The sequence below is a fragment of the Humulus lupulus genome, chromosome 5, assembly GCF_963169125.1.
Source record: "Humulus lupulus chromosome 5, drHumLupu1.1, whole genome shotgun sequence".
In the NCBI taxonomy this organism is placed as follows: domain Eukaryota; kingdom Viridiplantae; phylum Streptophyta; class Magnoliopsida; order Rosales; family Cannabaceae; genus Humulus; species Humulus lupulus.
The window spans coordinates 115,487,247-115,510,195 of NC_084797.1; the positions used below are offsets into that span (position 1 = coordinate 115,487,247).

At 33.4% G+C, this 22,949-nt stretch overlaps 2 protein-coding genes across 2 annotated transcripts; both read left to right on the top strand.

The window, feature by feature from the left end:
• Window positions 1-8,222: 8,222 nt before the first annotated feature.
• On the top strand, window positions 8,223-14,719 carry LOC133779396 (uncharacterized). Its single transcript, XM_062219363.1, has 7 exons — window positions 8,223-8,283; window positions 8,495-9,205; window positions 11,950-13,030; window positions 13,109-13,783; window positions 13,889-13,958; window positions 14,043-14,619; window positions 14,715-14,719. The coding sequence occupies exons 1-7, from the start codon at window positions 8,223-8,225 to the stop codon at window positions 14,717-14,719; spliced, it is 3,180 nt and encodes a 1,059-aa protein (XP_062075347.1).
• A 576-nt stretch (window positions 14,720-15,295) lies between these two features.
• On the top strand, window positions 15,296-17,027 carry LOC133780557 (uncharacterized). Its single transcript, XM_062220224.1, has 5 exons — window positions 15,296-15,467; window positions 15,541-15,788; window positions 15,856-16,083; window positions 16,238-16,432; window positions 16,508-17,027. Exons 1-5 carry the CDS (start codon window positions 15,311-15,313, stop codon window positions 16,610-16,612), a joined length of 933 nt encoding a protein of 310 aa, XP_062076208.1. The 5' UTR covers window positions 15,296-15,310; the 3' UTR covers window positions 16,613-17,027.
• Window positions 17,028-22,949: the final 5,922 nt, after the last annotated feature.

Here is a 22,949-nt window from a genome sequence, read left to right on the forward strand (position 1 = left end):
CTTTCCCATCTGTCACAACAAGAATTTTTTTTTTTTTAAACACTTAAAAATAGCTAACCAGAAGTATTTATAACGCTTCTAAAAACGCTAACGTAGCCCCTGTTATTAAAAGTCGAGACTTTTCCATATCAGTTTTACGATGTTATTTTCAATGTTATAGTAAACTATTCAATAACACTTCTTTAGTAGTTATATTATTAAATTAATAATAATCCACTTGTATAACTACTTATTAATTTATAGTACATATTAAACATTTTTTTCATAACACTTTAAGCTATTATGTTTGATATTATAATAGACCATTTTATAACATTTTAGAATTGGTAAATTACATAAATTATAACTTTTTGTTGCACATGTAATATATATATATATTAATAAGTATTTTAGAATCTCAAGTAATAACATTAATATGATATTGTATTAATTGATCAACAAATGTAAAATTAATCATATCTCACAAACTATGAAAATTATAACATTGATCATTTACTAATTCAAATCTGGTACAATATTCAATTCAAACCATAACTATCACCACTTAATATAGTTCTTAGGTGACGTTTTGAAATATACACAAGACATAACAAACTACTAGTCCTCTACTTGTTTTACTTAAAAGTGAACAACAAAACATAATCAAAAGACAAAAAAAAGTTTGAAGACAGCTCTCATCGAATCCATGATTCATTATTCTCTTATTTCCATTGGGAATCTGTTTGCTAACCTGCATAATCTGCAATGCCAGTTGGTAAAGATGAGTTCAACCAAAAAAGAGAATACAAGTAATATCTAATATCCATTAATGGTAAGAAAAAATCATGAACTAAACAAAGAAAATCTTACAAATATACATGAGACATGCTAAGTTGTTGTAAGATACATTTCTGCACATATTTGGTCATTTCAAAGTTTTGAAGAAGAGTTCATGTGAGTTTTTCTATCATGTAGACTACATTACAAGAAAAGAAAGAAATAAAATTTTGTGAATAGTGTACTCACTGTACAATAAGGCTGAGGTAGTTGAGCAATATCACTTGATATATTGTTGTGCTCTAATCTCTTGTGAAAATAACAGTCAATAATTAGAGAACAAAGACCTGTGAAAAAACATTAGCAAAAACACATATACTTGAGGGTGAATGCTTGATACAAACATAAATAATGCTTTGTGCAATTCAATGTTGAGAAACAACAAAAAAAAATAACTTACAATGAAAGCAAGTTCTAAAACTAACTAAGTTCTTGAGGTATTGAAGCAGTTGTTTGAAAGATCTCTACAATCCAAAACACATAAACTAGGGATTACATCAAAATAAAGAAACTTCCACAATTTCCACATACCAAACTCTTAATAACTCATATATTCATAGAAAAATAAAAAGGAACCATTACTAGTTCATATAAATGCCTTCCTGAATGCAATACTAAATCAACAATATGATTTATAGCTCAAATAAAAATATCAAAATAGAGGGTATGTAGTTGTATTATTTTTCCATAGTTAAGAGTCCCAACAGTTCAATCAAGCATATTGCACTCTAACAAAAGAATTTCCACGAAAGAGTAACAGTTCAATAAAGCATATTGCCAAAGTGGAAAAATGAAATTCTTCTTATTGATGGAAATGAACCAAAGAAACTTTTGGATATTAAAGAGTAACATACCTCCCAACTAGTTTAGCATGACCCAACTTCGTCAAAGCAAACTCAATCTCTTCTTTCACCTCGTTTTCTCAAGATAGTTTCAGAAGTGTAAAGACTAATAAGTACATATATGTTCTACAGCAAATCAAAACTGGACCACTAATGCATCATACTATTAAATATCTTATTTTCAATATGTCATGAGGAGAATAAGATAACTTTCTCAATTTTACGTAATATTGTTTGCTTAAGAGAAACATTAAACCTGTATAAAATAATAATAAAAAAATCTATAATCTGTTTTACATTTATAAAAAAAAACTCATCAAATTGTTTGTATACAAATCTAACTATGAAAACAAAAATTATAAAACACATAAACAAAGTTAACCTGATGATTAACAAATCTAGAGAATTTTGCTTTTATTATATTAAAGCTAGCTTCAGAGAGCCCATTAATTAGTGATGAATTATATTTCATGATGTCTCACAGATTGCAATGAAACCCAACAGTATAAACCATAACAAAGCAGTTTTGCAAGATATGAGACATATATGAAATAGTCATGTTCATTAATGTGAAACCAAACCAAATTCTCTTCTGAACTAGTCAGTAATGAGGTCAGAATTAGTAAAGAAGGTGAAAATCACAATGGTCTACTAAAGTAAGTAATATTAGATTAAACAAAAATATGGACAGTATAAACCATAACAAAGCAATTTTGCATGAAACATATATGAAATTGTAGTGCCCCAAAATTTTTTTGTTTAGTTTATTAAAATTTTGTGATTTATTTTATTTAAGTGTTAAGTGTGATAAATTGTTTTATTTAAATGTTGTTTATTTTATTAGTTGTTGTTTGTTTTATTTGATTGTTTGTTATTTTATTTAATTGTTAGAATTGTTTGTAGAATATTTTTGTGAAATTACTTGTTAAATGATATATATTTATTTTTATTTTAAAATGTGATTATGTGAGATTTGGTTGAATGCACTAAGGTGCATGGTAGATAGTGATGCACCCTAGTGATTTAGTGTGTGGAAGTGCATGGTAACATGATGCACATGTGTAGATTTTCTACACATTTTATAATTTCCATATATTAGATATAATTGATTAATTTAAAAAAAATAAAAATAAAAGAAATGGTAAGTGAAGGGTGGACGTGTAGTGTAGTGGGAAAGGGATTGATTTTTGCCATTATTTTTCTAAGGTAAATAAATTTAAATTGGAGGAAGATAGCTATTATGGGTAAGGGAATTTTCACATTTTTATTATTTAAAATACTCTTTATTATAAAGGATTTGTAGGCTTAATTAGATGAGTGGATTGGGGAACTTACCATTTATTTTGGTGAGGCTTTATGAGGGAATTAAGATTAAAAGGAAGGAAAAGAAGGAAGTGAGGCCATTTTGCCGTGACCTAGAGAGAGGATAGAGAGAGTGAGAGTGGCGAGCTAGAGAGAGAGGAGGAAAGGGCTGCCATTTTCTAGAGAGAAGGAAGAAGAGAAAAAGAAAAAGAAAGAGAAGGAGAAGAAGAAGAGGGTTTCGAAACCCTAAGTAAGTTCTAACCTATTGGTGTTTTGAATATTGAATTAGAGTCTTCTTGCTAAGAGTATTCTTGATTCAACAATCAAGAGAGGTAATGCTTTTTCTTAACCTATGTTAGATTGATGAGTCTATCCTTAATGTTGATTTTGGTGGTGTTTAATGGTTTGGTTATTGTAGGTTGATGATGAGGTGGTTATGTTTGGTTTTATTTCTCATGAAAATAATATGTTTAGTTGAAAAGGCTCATGGGAATGTTTGAGAGAATATGTGTTGATGAGATTTATATGAGGGTTCTATTTTATGTTTATGTTGCTATGATTATTTTAGACCATTGATTTATGTAAAAATATGCAAGAATGATGATAGATGCATGCTAGGTTTTATGTGAAGGTAGATGAGAAATTTTGTGATATTTTGTGGTGGATCTTGAGTGTTTCGGCCTAGGGGTAGAAGGTTCAATCATGATTGTTTTCCTTGTATGTTTTGAAATAATGGTGATTTTAGAAACATGATAGGATGTATATGATATTATGTATCAATGAATTATGGTATGCATGAAAAATGATAGAAACATGTTAGGTTTAATATAAATGCATATATGAATAATTGTGTTTATGTATTAATGCATGTTGTTATTTTTATTTTGTTGGATTGCATGTATGAATTCATTGGAAATAGAATAAGGTTTTATAAGGTTGTATATGACTATGTGTTAGTGATGTTCTTTGAATTATTTGTATAATAAGAGCATGTTAGGATTTGTGATTTATTGTGTTTATTGAACATATATGATTTTGTATGGAATTTTTGAAAGGCATGATATAAAAGATGAATTTCATGATTAATTATGCTTGCTGATTTTTGTGAATAATTGGGTAATAAGTTTGGTGATATAGTGATTTGCATACATAAGTAATGTCCTTAATGCTATGTTGATTTTATGGAATTAAAAGGGTGTTTTAAATCACAATAAAATGATATTTTTACCCAAATAAATACCTACAGAATTTTTATTATATTTTTAGAAAAATAGTGATTTTTAATGATAAATATAATTGCTGGAATTTTTGTAAAAATAAAAATGTAAAGTGTGTTTCAATAAAATGAATTTGATTAGTATTTGAAATAAATTAATACCCTAAATTATGGTAATATTAAAAATGGTATTTTTAATATGGTACGAGTATATATTTTAATAGTTATGATTTTCTTTATTTTGATTAAGGAAAATATTGAATTTAATTTATTTGTGATTTTTAAAGAAATTAAATAGTGGCTGAAAGTTTAGTTTAAAATGATTATTTAAATTGTCACTTATGAATTTATGTTACATAAAAACTAAGCCTTAAAATAATTCAAATAAAATATATTTTTCCACACTTAAAATATATATTTTTCTCACATCATCTATGTAACACAATTAATCAATATTAAATTGATTTTTCTAAGGAAACATGGTAATCATAGGTATTTTTCTTTTTAAAATAATTTCCAATGCCTTTGTTATTTCTTTGTAATTTGAAAATAATAAATGGTCTTTTATATTTTCTTAATGGCTAAATAAAATTGTTTTTATGAAATAAAAAGAATGTCTTGGGAGATTTAATCAACCTAGTAATTTTAAGAAGATAAACAATGGTAAACAACACATGCTACAAGTCCTTTACTTTTAAAATGATAGAAGTAAGATGCATAGAATTATCGTTTTAAACGCCACAATTACGCAACGTTCCCACGTATGCATGTTACATGCAAATTCTCTTTTACATCCAAAATTATGTCTATTATGCAACCATGTAGTTTTTATAAAAAGATCATGCATGCAAAGTAGGTAGAATGAGCATTATTCTTTTTATGAGTTATGAAATGCTATAATGTGATGATATGTTGGCTTGTATGAATGTCACTACAAGAAATCTGATCTTTACCTACCAATATTTTACCTACCAATATATATTGGTAGGGAAAGCAATGTTTTGCCTACCAATATTTATTGGTAGATAATATTAGTAGGTAAATGTTAGTCCATTATATTATATTTCTGAATAGAGCTTTACCTACCAATAATATCAGTAGGTAATGATCTTTACCTACGTATATTATGGAGGGAAATTTTTTAACCATTCCCACTCAATTTTCCCTCCATCTTTTATTTTCATTATATTATTTTATTATTATAAGTGCTTATTCGGAAGCTTATGTGGACTAAATAAGCTGACATTTACCTACCAATTTATTACCTATATATATATTGGAAGGTAAAAGTATCTTTTGCCCACTAATATTTATTGGTAGCGAATATTGGTAAGTAATTATTTGCCATTAGTATATTAATTCAGAAATGTTATTTCCTACCAATATTACCTACTAATATGGAGACTTTGCCTACATTTATTTTTGAGGGAAAATTTTTACAATTGCCCCTCAATTTTTCCCTCCATTTTTGCTTACTTTTCATTTTTTATTTTTATAAATGCTTATGTGTAAGATGATGTGTTATAATATTGATGATGTGTTAAATTTGGTGTAATATGTGTCTGCCATCTAGCCTATTTTTTTTATTTTTTTTTATCAAATTAACAAATATATTATATCACTGTTTCCATTTTCCCTTTCACAGATCAGATCACTGTTTCCATTTCACGCACCCTTCCAGATTAGATCACTGTTTCCCTTTCTGTTCTTACACAGCACTGCCGTTCTAACAGCCATTCCGTTGGAGTCACAGCCTCTTCCAGTTCTTCCTCAAGACCGATTCAGATCGAAGTGACCAAGCACCGTCTCTCTCTCCGGCGCGGGACGACTCTCATCTCGGCCACACACGGTAACTGAAGCTTAATACACTCCCTCACTCTCATCTCGACCATACACGGTAACTGAAGCTTAATGTCCTGATTTGTTTTTTTTAGTATATTTAGAAATAACTTTTCTGTATTTGATTTCTTGAAGCTTAATGCACTCACTCACTCACTCAGAAATGGTTATGTAAACAGAAGCTTGTTACTCATAATCCCATTCTTTTTCTTGAGATTGCTTTAAGATATATCCATTTTCTCTGCAGTTCTAATTGAATTCAAGAAAAACCCAGAAATGGTTATGGAAAATATACACATATATTTCCAATTTGGCTTATTGTTTTGGAATATTCAAGTAACTATAGTTTATTCAAAATCTGGGGTTTTGTTTAATCGCTTATTTGAATATGTTGGTATATTTTGTATTCTGACTGTGGTGCTCTTGGTGATTTGCCCTTGCACTTTCTTGAGCTCTCGTTTTGTTTATTTATAGTGAGTTTGTTTTTTCATTGTGGTTGGGTATGGCTGTTTAAGATATGTTTGGCCGTAGTATTTTTTGTGACTCTGTACCACTAGTAATTAGCTGTTTAAGGTGTGCTTTTGTAGTTTGGTGCTCTCTGATTTTGGGGCACTTTCCATAAGAAAATAATGGAAGGTCATCTTGCCACCAACTTTTTTTAATCTGATACATAACTATTTAATTGAACCAGGAACCTCCATGAACATATTGTATTAGTTTATAATAAAAATGGCTGCTTTAAGAAGTCATTGGCAGCCAAAATATTTGATTATGCATGTATTTGTTTGCTCTTAAATTGTAGCAGTAGCATCCTTTTGCTAAAAAGCTGTTTTCTCAAACTCTTGATTCTTTGCTGCTGTTGTTGTTTACAGGGAGCGTGGTTATCTTGTTACTGATGAAGTGTTTGAGGTAATTTTTAACTTAGTTGCTTTCGATGAAAGCCAAGTTGTAATTGTATGTTGACTAGTGATTAGTGGTGGCACTTATTTGTCCAGTACTTGTAGCTACTGGTATGAGAGTTATTATTAGCTCGTGTTCTCTCTCTCACTCTCTCTTTCTCTCTCGATTTTCGTGTTGTTAATTTCCTATTCTCAATTGCTGCTAAATATTGGTCGCAGGCATTGGTAAAAATTGGATTCTTGCTGGACTCTCCTGCTTTTTACACTCTCTGTGAGGTAAATCATTTTTTTTTATTTGGTAACATACCAAATATCATTTTTTCAAAATACAGGGTAACATACAAAATTTTACACTGTCTGCTAATTATTTTGCTATAGAACGATTCATATCTTTAATGTGTTATGTTATGAACAAATGATTCATGCAAAATTCGGATTTATTAAGGTCTTATGTTGTTGACCTATGGAAAGTTTCTGAATGTTTTATGGATGATATACTCTGCAGCCTCATGCATCTCAAATATTGTTTTGTACCAAAGAAATTGTTTAAATGCAATGACCAGTCGACCTAATATCTATAAATATAGGGTTGCTTTATTCGGACTGTATATGCATATTTCACTGTTCATATGTATATGTTCTGTTAATCAGTCAATCAGTCACTGTGAACTGTAGAGGGGTAGACAAAATAGGATTAGCAGTTGAGGATTTTTCTGCTTGTGCCACTTCATGGATGTATGCCAGATGATCTAGCAGGAATACATTAGTTCTAGAAGACCAAAGAAAAAGATGTAATTTGACCTCTGGTATTGCTATCAGTATACTCTAATGACATAAAATATATACACCTATATTTCCTTTTGTACTAGACGTGTATTATGATTATAGCACAAACTTGTGGGTATCTATGCACACATATCTCATACATACATAAGCAGGATGTTGATAATGCATTATCTATAATAGATATGTATACATGTACTAAGATTGATTAAAAGTCTAGTTTCTTTGGAAGAGACTACAAAATAATAAAATAAAAAATCAATAAATTAACACTATTTAATAAGCTTACTGTCATTTTCTATTGGTACTTAGTTTAGAGTTCAGAGACAAACTGTTATGGTTTATTTGCTTTGAATATGTACAAAAATATGTGCACCACATATATATACATACATATAGTTCTTTCAATTCAATATTGTTTTTTTTAAAAAAAAAAGAAAGAATTAATAATAAAGATGCATTCATGAATCTTTGTCAGATAGATCAAATCTCATGTTACTAAATTGAACCTCCCCAAAAAATGCAATGTCCATGAGAGGTGCTTGTCTAGCAGCAACTTCCATGATTCTCAGTTTAGCTGCCCCAAGTAGCTGAACCATAACAATTTTCATTGTTTTCCTCATCCTTTTGTAGCCTCTCCATTTTCATTTCACTTCCCCCAAATCAATCTCCCACTCTCTCTTCTTTCTTATTTTCCTAATTCGTTTATAATAATCTACAAAAGAGAAAAATCTTTAATATTTACCATCCTTTCTTATTCTTTTTCTTGCTCTTGTTCTCCTTTGTGTTCTTTTTAGAATTTGGGTTCATCATATTGCTCTACCAACTACAACAAGGGACCCCATTTTGTTGGTTCATGGATCGTCATTGGATAAATATACCAAATAAACTTTCAGCAGAATATGCTGCTGGAATGAATGAATTCATTAGTGTTGCAAGACACTCCATGGACTCCAATGGGATGGTTCTATGCCCTTGTTGTCGATGCGTGAATAAGAAATCACAATACATGCATGTGATAAAGTTGCACCTGATCACTCATGGATTTCTTAGTACTTACACAAGGTGGTATCACCATGGTAAGCAAGTAGAGGAAGTAGAAGATGATGGGTTATTTGATACCGAGGATAATGTCGAAGATTCGGATCAGAGTGATGATTTGGCGGCAGGTCTTCATGATGCTATTGGTAGTAAGTATTTTGACATTGGTCCAACTAGTGACTTCAATGATGAATCTCCACTTAATGTGGATGACAAGTATGATGCATTGTTTGAGTCACTTCATAAGCCTTTGTACAATAATTGTAAAGGTTTCTCTGTCTTAAGCGCGACGGTGAAGTTGATGAATCTCAAAGTGCTTAACAAATGGACAGATAAATCATTCGACCGTCTTTTGGAGTGTTTGAGAGAGATATTGCCCGAGGGTAATCAGTGCCCAGGGAATTATTACCAGACGAGGAAGCTTCTTTGTGAGGTGGGCTTAGGCTATGAGCAAATTGATGTTTGTTGTAATGCCCCAAATTCCCTAATAAGGTTTAGGACCTTGATTAGGAGGCCGGGAGGGCCATAATTTCTTTATTATGCTATTTAATGATAATATGCATGTTTAGGTGTATTTAATATGCATGTGAACCCATTTGTGATTAATTGGGTGATTTTCATATTTTGGCCATTTCGGGCATTTTTGGCATATATGTGAAATGGGCGTGGTGCTTTGTTATTATCTGGTTATGCCAGGGTTACCCAGCATAAGACGATCCTAGGAGGTAAGCTAGTGGGAAAGTCACAACGGGATTTAAGCTTGACTTGGAGTAAGTCAAGGGGTATTTATAGCATTACCGGGTTATTGGGTAATGGGAATTAACATTTGGTGATAAATTGGGAGTTAGTAAGACCAGGGGGAAATTCTGGAAGTTTTGACTATAATGTCCCCAGGGGTGTTTTCGGGACCCCGAGCATTAGGTTTTATTGGAAGCTACTTAAGCTTGAAGTAACCTTTTAAGAAAATAAAAAGAACGTTCTGTACGTTCTCTCTCCCTAAGGTTCCCTTTTCGTTTCCGAGCGCATTTTCGAAGATAACTTGAGTTCTAGAACTCGGAATCGAGCGAGGATCGAGGCATAGCAATCCTAAGGAGAATTAGAAGCTTATTAGCCGGAGGATTTAGTTGGAAACAACTCAATCGGAGGTAATTCAAGTTTATGTTTTAAGTTTCTAAAAGTTTTTAAGCTTGAATTGAGCTTTGTGAATCGTTGAGTTTTTAGGTTGTTTGAACCTCGGGTTTTGGTGGTTTTGGACCATTGGGGAGTTTGGGAACTTTGATTTAATGATTTGGGAATGTTTAGACATGTTTTTGGGAGGTTTTAAAAGGTTAAAACGAAGGAAAAATGGCTGCCCCGAAGTTGGGCCGCGGCCCTGTTCTTGGGCGCTGCGGCCCTTGCTCGATGAAGCAGGTGCCCCAGTTTTGCCTTGCTGGGCGCCGCGGCCCTTCGTGTTGGGCGCCACGGCGCTTGCTTCTGGTGGTGCTGGGGGCCGCGGCTCAGGATGCCAGGGCCGCGGCTCAGGCAGGCTTTTGAGCCCGTTTGGGTGCTTTGACCCCGGGAACATGGTTTTAGGCCTCGGGATCATTCCTACTACCCGGATTAGTGAGGGTTGATGTCTTGGAGGCTAAGTTTTAGTTCAAGGGTTGGTTTTAGAGCTTGAACTCATTGGATCACCATTTGTGGATGTGACTAGGTTAACACTAGAGGCTTGGATCAGGATCGTGCTTGTGGCTCATTTGTTGGTAACCTGTGCTTGGACCGAAGGTAAGAAAACTGCACCCCATGTCTGACATGCATGGTTATGATTGATGCATGTTGAATGTTTAAATGTAAACATTGATAGCATAATGAATGCTTGGCAATCTTGCCCATTTGCATATGATTATTGTTGAGGCATCCTGGATGGTTAAATGTGATGCATGTGATGCACGAGAAACATGTGATTAGGTCAGAGCTTGAGTCTCTGAGTTTGTGCATGATCATAATTATGCTAGCAACTGTTTAGTAAGCATGCTGAATGCCCTATTCTTGGATAATTGGCATATGATACACATTGATAGCATTGCTTACCTGTGCATGATACTGACTAATTAGTCAAAATGGTCTTAGCGTGTATCACGCAAGCCATCAAAGATGAGGTCTATTTGACTATCAGCATTGAATGACTCAAAGAGCATTAATGCCAGACCGACCCCGAGGGTCGATGAATAAAATAAGCGCTTGGAGGCTAGTGGCTTACTCAGCAGCCACTCTCCCATTTGAATTAGTGACATGCTTTTCAGTCACTCAGTATGGTTTACCAGAACCTGTTGAAGGCTAGAGGCTTACCCAACAGCCACCCTTCCATTTGAATTAGTGACTTGCATGGCAGTCACTCAGTATGGTTACCAGAACCTATTGAAGGCTAGAGGCTTACCCAACAGCCACCCTTCCATTTGAATTAGTGACTCGCTTGTCGGTCACTCAGCGTGGTTTATCAGAACCTCAAGTGTTGCGACACTCATTTGATGAATATTATAAGCGCTTGCAGGCTAGTGGCTTACCTAGCAGCCACTCTTCCATTTGGTTAGTGACTTGTTTGGCAGTCACTCATCTGATTAGGATTGACGTGATAGTCCTCCAATCAGAAGGCCAGGATTTCTTATCCTAGATACCCCAGCATCTGTTTAAATACATTTGCATGCTGAATAGAGCTATGAATGCTAGGCATGCCAGATATGACTTGAAATCATGATATGACTGCTTATGAGCATATGAGTTTTCTTGCTGGGCTTCGGCTCACGGGTGCTATGTGGTGCAGGTAAAGGCAAAAGGAAGCTGGACCATCCTTGAGTTGGAGAGCTTAGGTGATGATGTGTACATATGCAGCTGCTCGACCAATACTTGGGCGAGGTTTGAAAGTGGAACTAGGGCTGAACCTTGTTTTTGCCGCTTAGAACGGCCTGTTGTAAACACTTTCTTGTAATAAACTCTGAAATTATATTTTTGGGATCCCAATGTATACAGTAAACGTTCTAGTGAAACGTTATATCTTAACCAAAGATTTTAACCCCTAAACCGCTAATCACACTTAGTTACACGTTTATGGCCAAATGACTCGATTAACGAGTTTAGCACTGTTTGCATTGTGCACTGTAGCGGTCCCTGGAGTTGGGGCGTTACATTTGTCAATACGATTGTGCATTGTTTTATGGTGAGAATGCAAATGCAGTGTCATGTCCTGTATGCAAGTCTAGTCGTTATGTACGAAATCAAATCCCACATAAACGACTTAGATGGTTCCCAATCAAGGCACGACTTAAGAGAATGTTTAGTTCGAAGCACACTTCTAAAGATATGCGATGGCATAAAGAGGTACGAAAAAATGAAGCTGGGATTTTACGTCATCCTGTTGATGGGGATGCTTGGAAGCATTTCGACAATGTGTATCCTGACTTTGCAGCTGATTCTAGGAGTGTACGAATGGGGTTGGCGTCAGATGGGTTTAACCCTTTCTCTAATATGACATCAACCTATAGTTTGTTGCCAGTGATATTGATTCCGTACAATATGCCACCTTGGGCTTCTCCTAATGGAACAAACTATCTCATGTCTTTGTTAATTCCAGGCCCTAAATCTCCTGGAAAAGATTATGATGTGTTCTTGATGTCATTAATTGAAGAGCTTAAAGAGTTATGGGATGGAGTCAATGCATATGATTTGTATGGTCAATGCATGTTTAAACTTCGAGCTGCAGTCTTGTGGACAATTAGTGATTTTCCTGCTTATGCATACTTGTCTAGGTGGAGCACTGCTGGTAAATTAGCATGTCCTGTTTGTCTTGAAGATACAAGATCTCGAAGAATAACTGACAAACAATGTTTCATGGGACATCGATGTTATTTGAAAAGAAACCATTCTTGGAGAAAAAGTAAAGAATATGATGGATCTACTGAATTACGTGGCCCTCCTAGAACTTTTACTGGTGATGACATTTTAAAGCAATTGGATGAAATTCCTATTCATACCCCTGGTAAAGCACCAAGTAATTCTTCTAGAAAACGTAAGCGTGGAGAGAAAGAGCTGAATTGGTGTAAAAGAAGTGTTTTGTTTGAATTGCCATACTGGTCAAAGCTCTTGCTGCGTCACAATCTTGATGTGATGCATATAGAGAAAAATGTATGTGATAACATTATTGGAACACTTTTAGACATTGAAGGTAAATCGAAAGACACTTTAAAAGCTCGTAAGGATTTACAAAATCTTAATATTCGTGAAGACCTTTGGCTGAAGAAGGACCCATCTAATAACAAGTTTGAAAAACCTTATGCTAGTTACACTTTGATGAGATAAGAATGCAAAGATTTTTGTAAATTCATTCAAAGTCTTAGATTACCGGATGGATATGCTTCGAATATTAGTCGATGTGTAACAGATAATGACAAACTAGGAGGAATGAAAACTCATGATTGTCATGTTTTACTTCATAAGATATTACCAGCTGCATTACTTCCTTTTCTGACAGACAACATTCGTGGTACTTTGATTGAACTCTGCCAATTCTTTCAAAAAATTTGTGCAAAACCATTACAAATTTATGACATAGAAGAATTGAGAGATGGAATTGTAATAATTTTGTGCAAGTTGGAAAAGATATTTCCCCCATCATTTTTTACCATAATGGTTCATCTTTGTGTTCACCTACCCGATCAAGTGTTATTAGGTGGTCCAGTTGCTTCGAGATGGATGTTTGGGACAGAACGCCATATGGGTTTGTACAAGAAATATGTGAGAAACATGTCTCGGCCTGATGGTTCAATAGCAGAAGCTTTTGTTGTAGATGAAGCTGTAACTTTCTTGTCAAGATATGTTTCTAACATAGAGACAGGATTCACAAGACCCGAGTGTAATTGGGATATACCTTCTCCAAATCATACGTTAGATGTTTTCAACTCCAATGTTCGTCCATTAGGGGCATCTACTATCAAATTGCTTCAAAATTGGAGACAAGTCGTTCAATGGTATATATTGAACAATTCTGTAGATGATATCCAACATTTTATCGAGTAAGTAACAATTTCTTTTATTCTTCTAAATTATCTCAACAAAATATCATTTACTTATTCATAGAAATTAATTTGAATGTAGTGATCATATAAAGTTGTTGGAAGAAAAGGTCTTTCAGATTCAGAAGTTGCCTTAGAGCACAAAGAACAATTTCCTTCTTGGTTTAAGAATAAAGTAAGAGATTATCATTAATGGTTTCTTACTAAATTCTTAAGTTGTGACATCATTCATCATAATTCAAATTCTTTCATACTACAGGTGTCTCAAATGCGAGTTCAAAAATCACCTCTTGCCAATGATGATTTGTACTCTTTATCTCAAGGTCCACTTGAACGGTACAACACCTACCAAAGTTGTATTGTAAATGGTGTTCGATTTCGATGTAAAGAGCGTGACAATACTCTTAAGACACAATGTTCTGGAATTTGCACTGAAGGTGATCATGACAATATTAATATCCTATACTATGGTGTCTTGATTGAGATTTTGCAGTTGTCATTCGTTTTAGATCGGAAGGTGTTCTTATTTCGTTGCAAGTGGTATAACTCTAATCCAAAAGGTAGATCAATTGTTGTGGATCATAATTTGACTTCCATCAATACATCTACTGATTGGTATTCTAATGAACCATTTATCTTGGCAACTCAAGCACAACAAGTTTTCTATTTGCTTGATATGAAGCGTGGTTCAAATTGGCGGATTGTTCAAAAAGTAAATCATCGATCTATTTATGACATTCCTGAAATTATGGAAGAGACAGTAAATAATGATGTGTTTCAAGAAGAAGAATCATTTCAATTGCCACATTTTCAACCAACTGAGGATTTCATTGAAAGTTCGTCTTTAGTTCGATTAGATGTTCCTTCTGTAACTCTTTCAGACCAACTTGTTGTTGATTTATTTTTAAACCAAAATCAAAATGTTGACAAGGATAGTGACTTGGATGAAGATTTTGATGAAGGAAATATATTCTCTAATAATGAAACATTTCTCTCAAGTGATGACACCAAAAGTTATACAGAATCAGAATGTGATGATGATGCAGATTCTTAATTCATAGTTAGTCATCTTGTCATTGATCAGTTAGTGCCTCGTGAAATTTGTTTACAAATGTTCTTCCCCAACTAGCCAACTAGCCAAGCACCCTGTACACAAACAGAAATACAAGTACAGAAACTAAGGTTTGCAAAAACTGAGATGAAACAAGATATCCAGATTCTTAATTCATAGTTAGTTTCTTAATATTTGTAAATATTTATTTACTAATCATTTTCTTTGTTTTATTTCACAGAATTTTAGTCATGGCACCTGGTCGTCGCACCACTCGATCTACTGCTCAAAGTCAACAAGTTGAACCAATCATTGATCCTCCTGCTCCACCTTCACAAGTTGTTCGCACTACTCGGTCGAGTATAGAGAATCAACAAGTTCAACCAGTCATTGATCCTCTTGCTCCACCTACACAAGTTATTCGCACTACTTGGTCGAGTTTAGAGAATCAACAAGTTTGTCGCACCACTCGATCTATGGTACTCAGTCAACGACCTAGAACCACCGCACAATCTAATGTAGAGAGAGAACACCCTCAAGGCTCCACACACCCTACTGTACAGGGTGAGCAAGTCAATGTGACGACCCATTTTGATACCGAAGATGATAATCAATCTTCCCAAGTTCCATCAGGTAAATTTAATGTCTTTCATGTTCATTTCTTTAAATTTCTATTTATTTTAATTAAGATTATATTGTATTGTAGGACAAACATCTTCCTTTAAGCCACGTGGAGTTACTCGCGGCTTGACAACTACAACTATAGCTAAGGCATCATCAACTGGAAAGTTGTCAGTGACTTTTAATGCGGAGTGTCGTCAACCAATTTGTACTAATGCTGAGAAATTTAATAATGAGATTGGATTCATTATTCAGAATCATGGTACATTTCATTATAAAGAGTGGAGAATGGTCCCAGAAGATGTGAGAGCTCCATTGCGACACTATCTTTTGGTAAGTCATTTCACAATATTACATTTATATTTGTAATATTTATAATTAATATTGTTTTATGTTATAGGAACATTTTGACATCAACTTGAATGATGAGACTACTAAAAAATGCATTGATGAGCAAATGAGAAAAGCTTGGAAGAGTCATAAGTACAAGCTGCACTTATATTTCAAAGAAATTGGAGGAGAAAATGATCTTGAGATGGCCAAGAGCAAACGTCATCCAGACTTAAAAGAAGAACATCAAGAAGATTGGATGATTTTGTGTGATCGTTGGTGTTCTCCTGAATTTAAGGTAACATTTTTTAGTATTTTGTTTTGTCTTTGATTTACAGATTTTAGTGTTAAACTGTTCAATAAAGTTTGTAATAAATAGACATTGTGTTGTTCAAAAGAAAATGTTGTGTAAAATTTTTTCTAATAAATTTTATTTGGATTTATTTCTTTAGGAAAGAGCATTAAAGAATACTACCAATCGATCAAAGAGGAAATGGGAGTCGAAAAATGGTTCAGTCTCCACACCACGACATCACATTCGACGTGGAATGGTGTTAACTTCTCCTACCGGTCAAATTGAGACATGGCGTCTAAAGCATTATGATGCTGAGAAAGGATGGACTGGAATAGAGCTCGGGCCATTATATGTAAGTAATTTAAATTTAAATTTAAATTTTTATTTATTATATTTCTTACTAATTATTAATTAAATATAATATTAGGATAAAATGATGGAGTTAAGGGATCAACATCCTCCAGAAGAATTGTCTGATAAAGAGATTATGGAGCGTGTACTTGGACGTGATTCGGTATACTTGCGAGGGTAGGGGCGGTCTCCTAGTGTCACAACTTCTACTTCATATCGTGAAAATATTGTGGGTAATCAACCAACTTATGAAGAGTTACTTGAACGACTTAATGATACAACTTCCCGCCTTAATGCTACTAACGAACAACTTAGTGTAGTTGTGGATATACTTCGTCATAACAATTTGATGGCACCGCCTCCACCACCTCCAACAGACCAAGCTTCAGATGCAAATTTAAGAGAGTCGCCATCTATTTCAGTTCGGGAGTCACAAGATGATTCTTAGTTTATTTACATTAATTTATTAAGGAATGAACTTTATGAAGTTTTTTTTATTTTGGTAGGGGTAACCTTAAAATGATAACTTTATGACTTATTTTAGTATTGAACATTATAAAGAATTTTAGCATTAAACATTTTATTATTGAATGATTTTTTTCTAGTTTATTTCTAATATAGAACATTTACAAATAACTGTTATTATCTTTTACCTACACATAACCATTAAATTTGAACAAAATATAAATTGTGTAACAAACCAATAAAATGATGTTATGTGGGCTAATAAAATGATGCCATGTAGGATGTCACATAGGATGCCACGTAGGATGTCACGTAGGATGCCACGTCATCAGACACGTAAAACTACAAAATCCATGTCAGCATACACGTAGGATGCCATGTCATCAAACACGTCATCTGATGACTCATCAATTGATTTATAACTTAGTGGGGTCCACTGATTCTTTTACCTACCAGTGTTAATAAGTGTAGGTAAAGACTCTTTCTCCACTAACTTTTACCTACCAATTCAATATTGGTAGGTAAATCATATTACCCACCATTAGGCTAGTTTTACCTACACTTACAATTGGTAGGTAAAGACCCCATTTTCTTGTAGTGTGTTGTATGATATGAACGGATGTTAGCGTGATGAGCGCGACACATCAAAATGGGTTGCTAAGGATAAAGAAGACGTAACCCGAGTTACTAAGGATATCAAGACGTAACTCCATGGGCGGACGCGCTAAGATTATTCAAGGACTAGAGACTCTTGTTTACCTCAAAGGGTGGCATGGACAAGTTAGCGGGCCATGTTCACAAGGAATTGTGTATGAATGTGTTAGGATGTCTGGTTACGGTTATGATTATGTTATGATGTTTGGTGATGTTTATGATTCTGTTATGATGTTATGATATTTATGATATGATGGTGGTAATATGTTTACGTTTATGATATTGATGCCAATTTTACGATGATGCTATGATGTATAAAGATGAACGATAGTGTTTGTAAATTGTTGTATCTTACTTGCTTGTTGTTTGTACTTCCTTACTGGGCTTTTAGCTCACCCCCTCCATGGCACGCGTGGTGATGTGGGAAATTCTATCGTCCTGGTGTGTATGGCGTGGGGCATCCTATGGATGAAAAACAATCACTTAAAGACGCCATTTTAATAATGTTATGATTTATGAGACTTTTTAAACTTATCAGTGGGACTTAAATTATTGGTTGTTTTTTTTGGAACTTTGCATAAAAATTCATATTTTCTTTTAAAACTATTGGGCCCAACTTGCAAGTTTTAAGCAAGAACCCATTGAAACCTTTATAATAAGTGGCTTTCCTCTAAAAACCAACGAAATGTGAATGTTTCATTAAGTACTAGTTTAGGGCGTGCTTTATAGAAGTAGTCACGTTCATTAATGTGAAACCAAACCAAATTCTCTTCTGAACTAGTCAATATTGAGGTCAAAATTAGTAAAGAAGGTGAAAATCGCAATGGTCTAAACTATATGAGTATTTCAATTGTAGAATCTCTTTGACGCAAAACAGACTAATAAGAGTGAAAACTCTACTAAATATAGTGTATGTAGCAAATTCTCAAAGCTTAGAATTTACTATAAATTTGAATAAGTACAAAATTAATTATTTTTTAATACTACTTCCTAACCAAACAATTTATATGAAAATACATTAATATGCAAGAGCAAGATTTAACAATTAAGAACAAAATCTTTAAGCAAATAAAATTATGGGGGCCTTCGTGTAATATTAGAAAAGTCAAACCAAATATCAATTAATCATTGTGAACATGTCCATTATATTTAAGTTTCAAAATAAATGAACATGCAAAAGAAAAAGTCCTAAGGACTCATCAAACCTCTTACTACCGACAAGATTATTAATACATAAAAATTCTAGTCATGAACTTGGTGAACATTAAGCAAGAAATATTCCAAACAGGGGAAAACATAATATTAAACAAAATAAAATAAGGGGGTAGAGCAATGTTGGAATCAACTTGTTGCCTAGCTTGAAAGAGAGAGAGCAATGTCAGATGGAGAAAACATAGCTCAATCTAGGATAAAAGAGAAAATGGGAGTGTGGTATTATTTGTTAGTGAGCAGGAAACAGAAAATACTAAGATCAGCGACTTTTAGATTTTCATTTTCGTGCCTGTACTAATTGTTTTTTTTTGTTGGAAATTCTTTATAGCTTAGGTGGCTAAGTGCAATCACAAAACGTAATAAGTAGCTTTTATTCTTGTAGTGCGATTACGCATAACAAGAAGCTATGCTATTGAAGGAAATAGAATAGGAAGAAGAAAAAAAGTCAAAGCCTAATCCTCCACTACACAACTAATAAAAGTTTGTAATCACTAGACAACTAGACTTCCAAACAAGGTAAAGCGTCCAACTTTGTCCAGAGTGCACTACCCTAGTGTAACTAAACAAATAATGTAAAATTAAGATGTTCTAACTTCCTGTTATAGTCCAAATCTTTAGTTAAGTGAAAGGTAAACATTATATTGTCTTTTATAATTTTTATAAAGCAACTTTAGAGTATATCATACATTATAAAATTGGGTTTCATTTTTATTTTTATGTGATTATCATGTCTCCATAAATGTGTGATACTACTCATAACGTCGAGGATTTCATCAATCTCTTCAATCAAGGTTTTTTTTAATGTTATATTTGCTTTATTTTCATCACCACCATCAAGGTAGGAAAAACCAGTCCTTATGGGAATTACTTTTTTTCTTTTGTTCTTCCAATCCCATTAAGATAGGGAAAATACAAAAATAAATGCAAAACATGCATCACTAAGTTCAATCACAGTTTACTATAATTGACTATAAGAGAAAAGAAGACTAAGGAGTAATTAAGGGTCACTTTTTGTTTATACATATATCATAGCTTTAGCTGTAAGTACTTTTAGTCAAATAAATAAATCGAATATATTACTTTCCTTCTCTGTTGACATCGAACATGTATGACAATTATATCAAAGATATAAATAAAATATATATCAATGTGTTGAAGCAACTTTGACCATTTAAAGAAAAAACTACTCAATCATACTTTTTATACTTGCTAGTTATTTTTTTTTTAGATTCACTAACCTGATGAATAGTTCCATATTTGGTTTCCAAGCCAACAATATGCCCTGTGAATTATGGAAATAAAAGTTATAATGGAGAACAAAAGAATGCAAGCAAAAATTAAAAAAATGTATACTGTTTGTCTAATATTGCTTCATCATCACCTCTCACCTCTACTGTTACTAAAAATTAGAAAATATGCAGAAATGTAAAAATTAAAAAAAAAATTATATGTTTAAAAGAGAAATAGAACTGATCTTGGTGAACAAATTAATTAATGTTATGGACACCTTTTAGAATAGCCAAGAGCGAATCAGCGAGTGGCTTAAGATACTCCAAGAACTCGTGCCTAATTGCTGACAAATTGCTAATTCTGTTAGTCAATTTTTTTTTGTTATGCCTACTATGTTTTAAAATATGAAAAGAGCATTTGTATATATTGGCTACATTCATTCTTGAAGAAATAAGCATAGCTAAGTGTCTAAGTGATTGTAATTTATATTATGCACCCAAAAGTAAGCAATTTCTTCCACATCAATAAATTTATTGTCAAAAGCTTTCTATAAATGAATAATAAATGATAGTATTCTCCATGAAACCAAAAAAGACTATTAAATCATAACATTACATTATAATCAGAAATTTAGTTCAACCATTCATTTTATATAGGACAAACCAGTAACTTGTGCAAAATTAAAAATAGAAAAAATAAATGGAAATATAAATGTGTAGATGTTGATTGTTAGATGAGCATAATAATAAAGAACAAAATCAATGAAAAGACACAAACAACTGTACATATATAATATATATATATATGAAATAAATATATCAAAATGAAAAAAAAAACTATAGAGAAATTTAAGCCTGCCTTTAAATACATATATATGTGCATGTAATTGATATCAGTAGAACAATAAATAACACTTATCTTAGCTGCCAAATGCAATAGTACACTTTACAAAGGAACCAGTAATTAACTATCAATAAATCTTACTAATAAGTAATGTATCAAGAAATAATTGAAATATCAGACTTTACAAAGGAACCCACTTGAATCACTCTTCTAAATTCAAAAACCATCAAAGCCTCGAGAGACTATTCACAAATATGCTACTTTAGAAGACCATGAGAATCAATGGCTCGTTAATTACTTCTGATTTCAATTAAAAATGCATTCAAGCACAATAAAAGTTAAAGAAACCAATATATATCTTAAATAAAAAATAACCACAAACATCAAAATCAACAAAAATCAGCAAGCATGAGCATATATATACATATCTTCAAATTAAGAATCAAACCACAAACTGTGAATTGTCTAAGAATTTGGCCAACTAGAACTAAATAAGTTAATAAAAAATTTAAATGTTGTATTTATATATCCTGAAACTACATAGAAAAAAATAAAAATACTATTCAATGCAAAAATATAAACCGAAAGTCCAGTTTTTCCTTAAAATTACTGTATTTGAGACATAAAACCCATTATCATCTCTATCAAGCAATAAATCCAGATAAACGGAAGAAAAAAAACCAGAACTGTATTATTTTTCTTAAAACTCAATCTCAAACTAATTCAAAACAATTACTAAACCCAGAAAATCCATTTCTTGCAGTGCAACCTCATCGAAGTCGAACCTGTCGCACCCACGAGGAAGCCACCCTGTAGATAACATGAGATGAGTCTCCTTGTCACACACCTCAAGCAGCAAGAGCCCACCACCCTAGAGCACACCTGCAACAAATAGAGAGAAAGGTTGAACGACAGAATATCTCAAAGAGAAAAAGAGAGAGCGAGAGGGAAAGAGTTACCATTGAAGAATGATGTTGTCGTACAGTCCAGAGAGAAGGGATAGAGAGAGAGAGAGAGAGAAGGGAGAGAGAGAGAGAGATCGAGTGGAGGGGAGAGGCGTGAGGCATGAGGCGACAAGGTTAGTGTAGGGAGAACCCATTTCAGCTAGGAGAGCATTTTATTTTGTTTTATGATTTTAGAGAACGAAAATGTGAGTTAAGAGTGGGGAAAAAGTAAAGGCGTGATGTTTTAGCAAAACATTCATTTGGCGTCACTTTTTTCTCTTTCTCCGTATTTTCTATTTGGCTAATCAATAATAACGCTTTTACAATTGTGTAATATTTTATTGTAATATTTAGTCAAATTTGTTGTAGTGTCTGTAGGATCACACAATATTTTATCTTAGGACAACCCTTTGTGCTTAAACAAGACATGATCTTTTCTTTGATTAATCTAACTGATCATCCCGTCCTTATTTAACTAGGGTAGTCTATGTAAAGGGTATCCATTTGGCTATCAGGTAGATGAGACATGTGATCTATATCATACAGGGTGGATCCTACCTTATTTTATCTTAGGACAGTCCTTGGTGATCAAGAAAATAGGATCCTTGGTCTGATCGATCCAACCGTTCATCTGGTCCCTATTTAACTAGGGAAGTCTTTGCAAAGGTTCTTCTTTGGATGATTGGTTAGTTGAGCCATGTAATGTTTTAAAACGGAGGTACATCTCACCATATTTCGTATAAGAACAAGCCACGATGCTCAACACAAGATGTGATTGTTGGTCCGATCGATCCAACCATCTATCCAATCTTTATTTAACTACATAATTCTTTTCCAATGGTCTCTGGTGGGCGATCGGATAGTTGAGCCATGTGATCTTCCCCCTTCGTCTGGATCCCACCATATTTCATCTTAGGAGAGGCCACAGTTCTCAACCAAGACATGATCGTTGGTTCGATCGATCCAACTGGTCATCCGACCCTTATTTAATTATGGAATTCTTTGCAAAAGGTCTCTGTTTGGAGATTGGATAGCTGAGCCATGTGATATTCCCCCTTCGTGCTATATCCCACCATATTTTGTCTTAGGACAGGCCCCTTTTCTCAAACAAGATATGATCGTTGGTCTAATTGATCCAGGTAGCTATTTGGCCTCTATTTAGCCATGGAA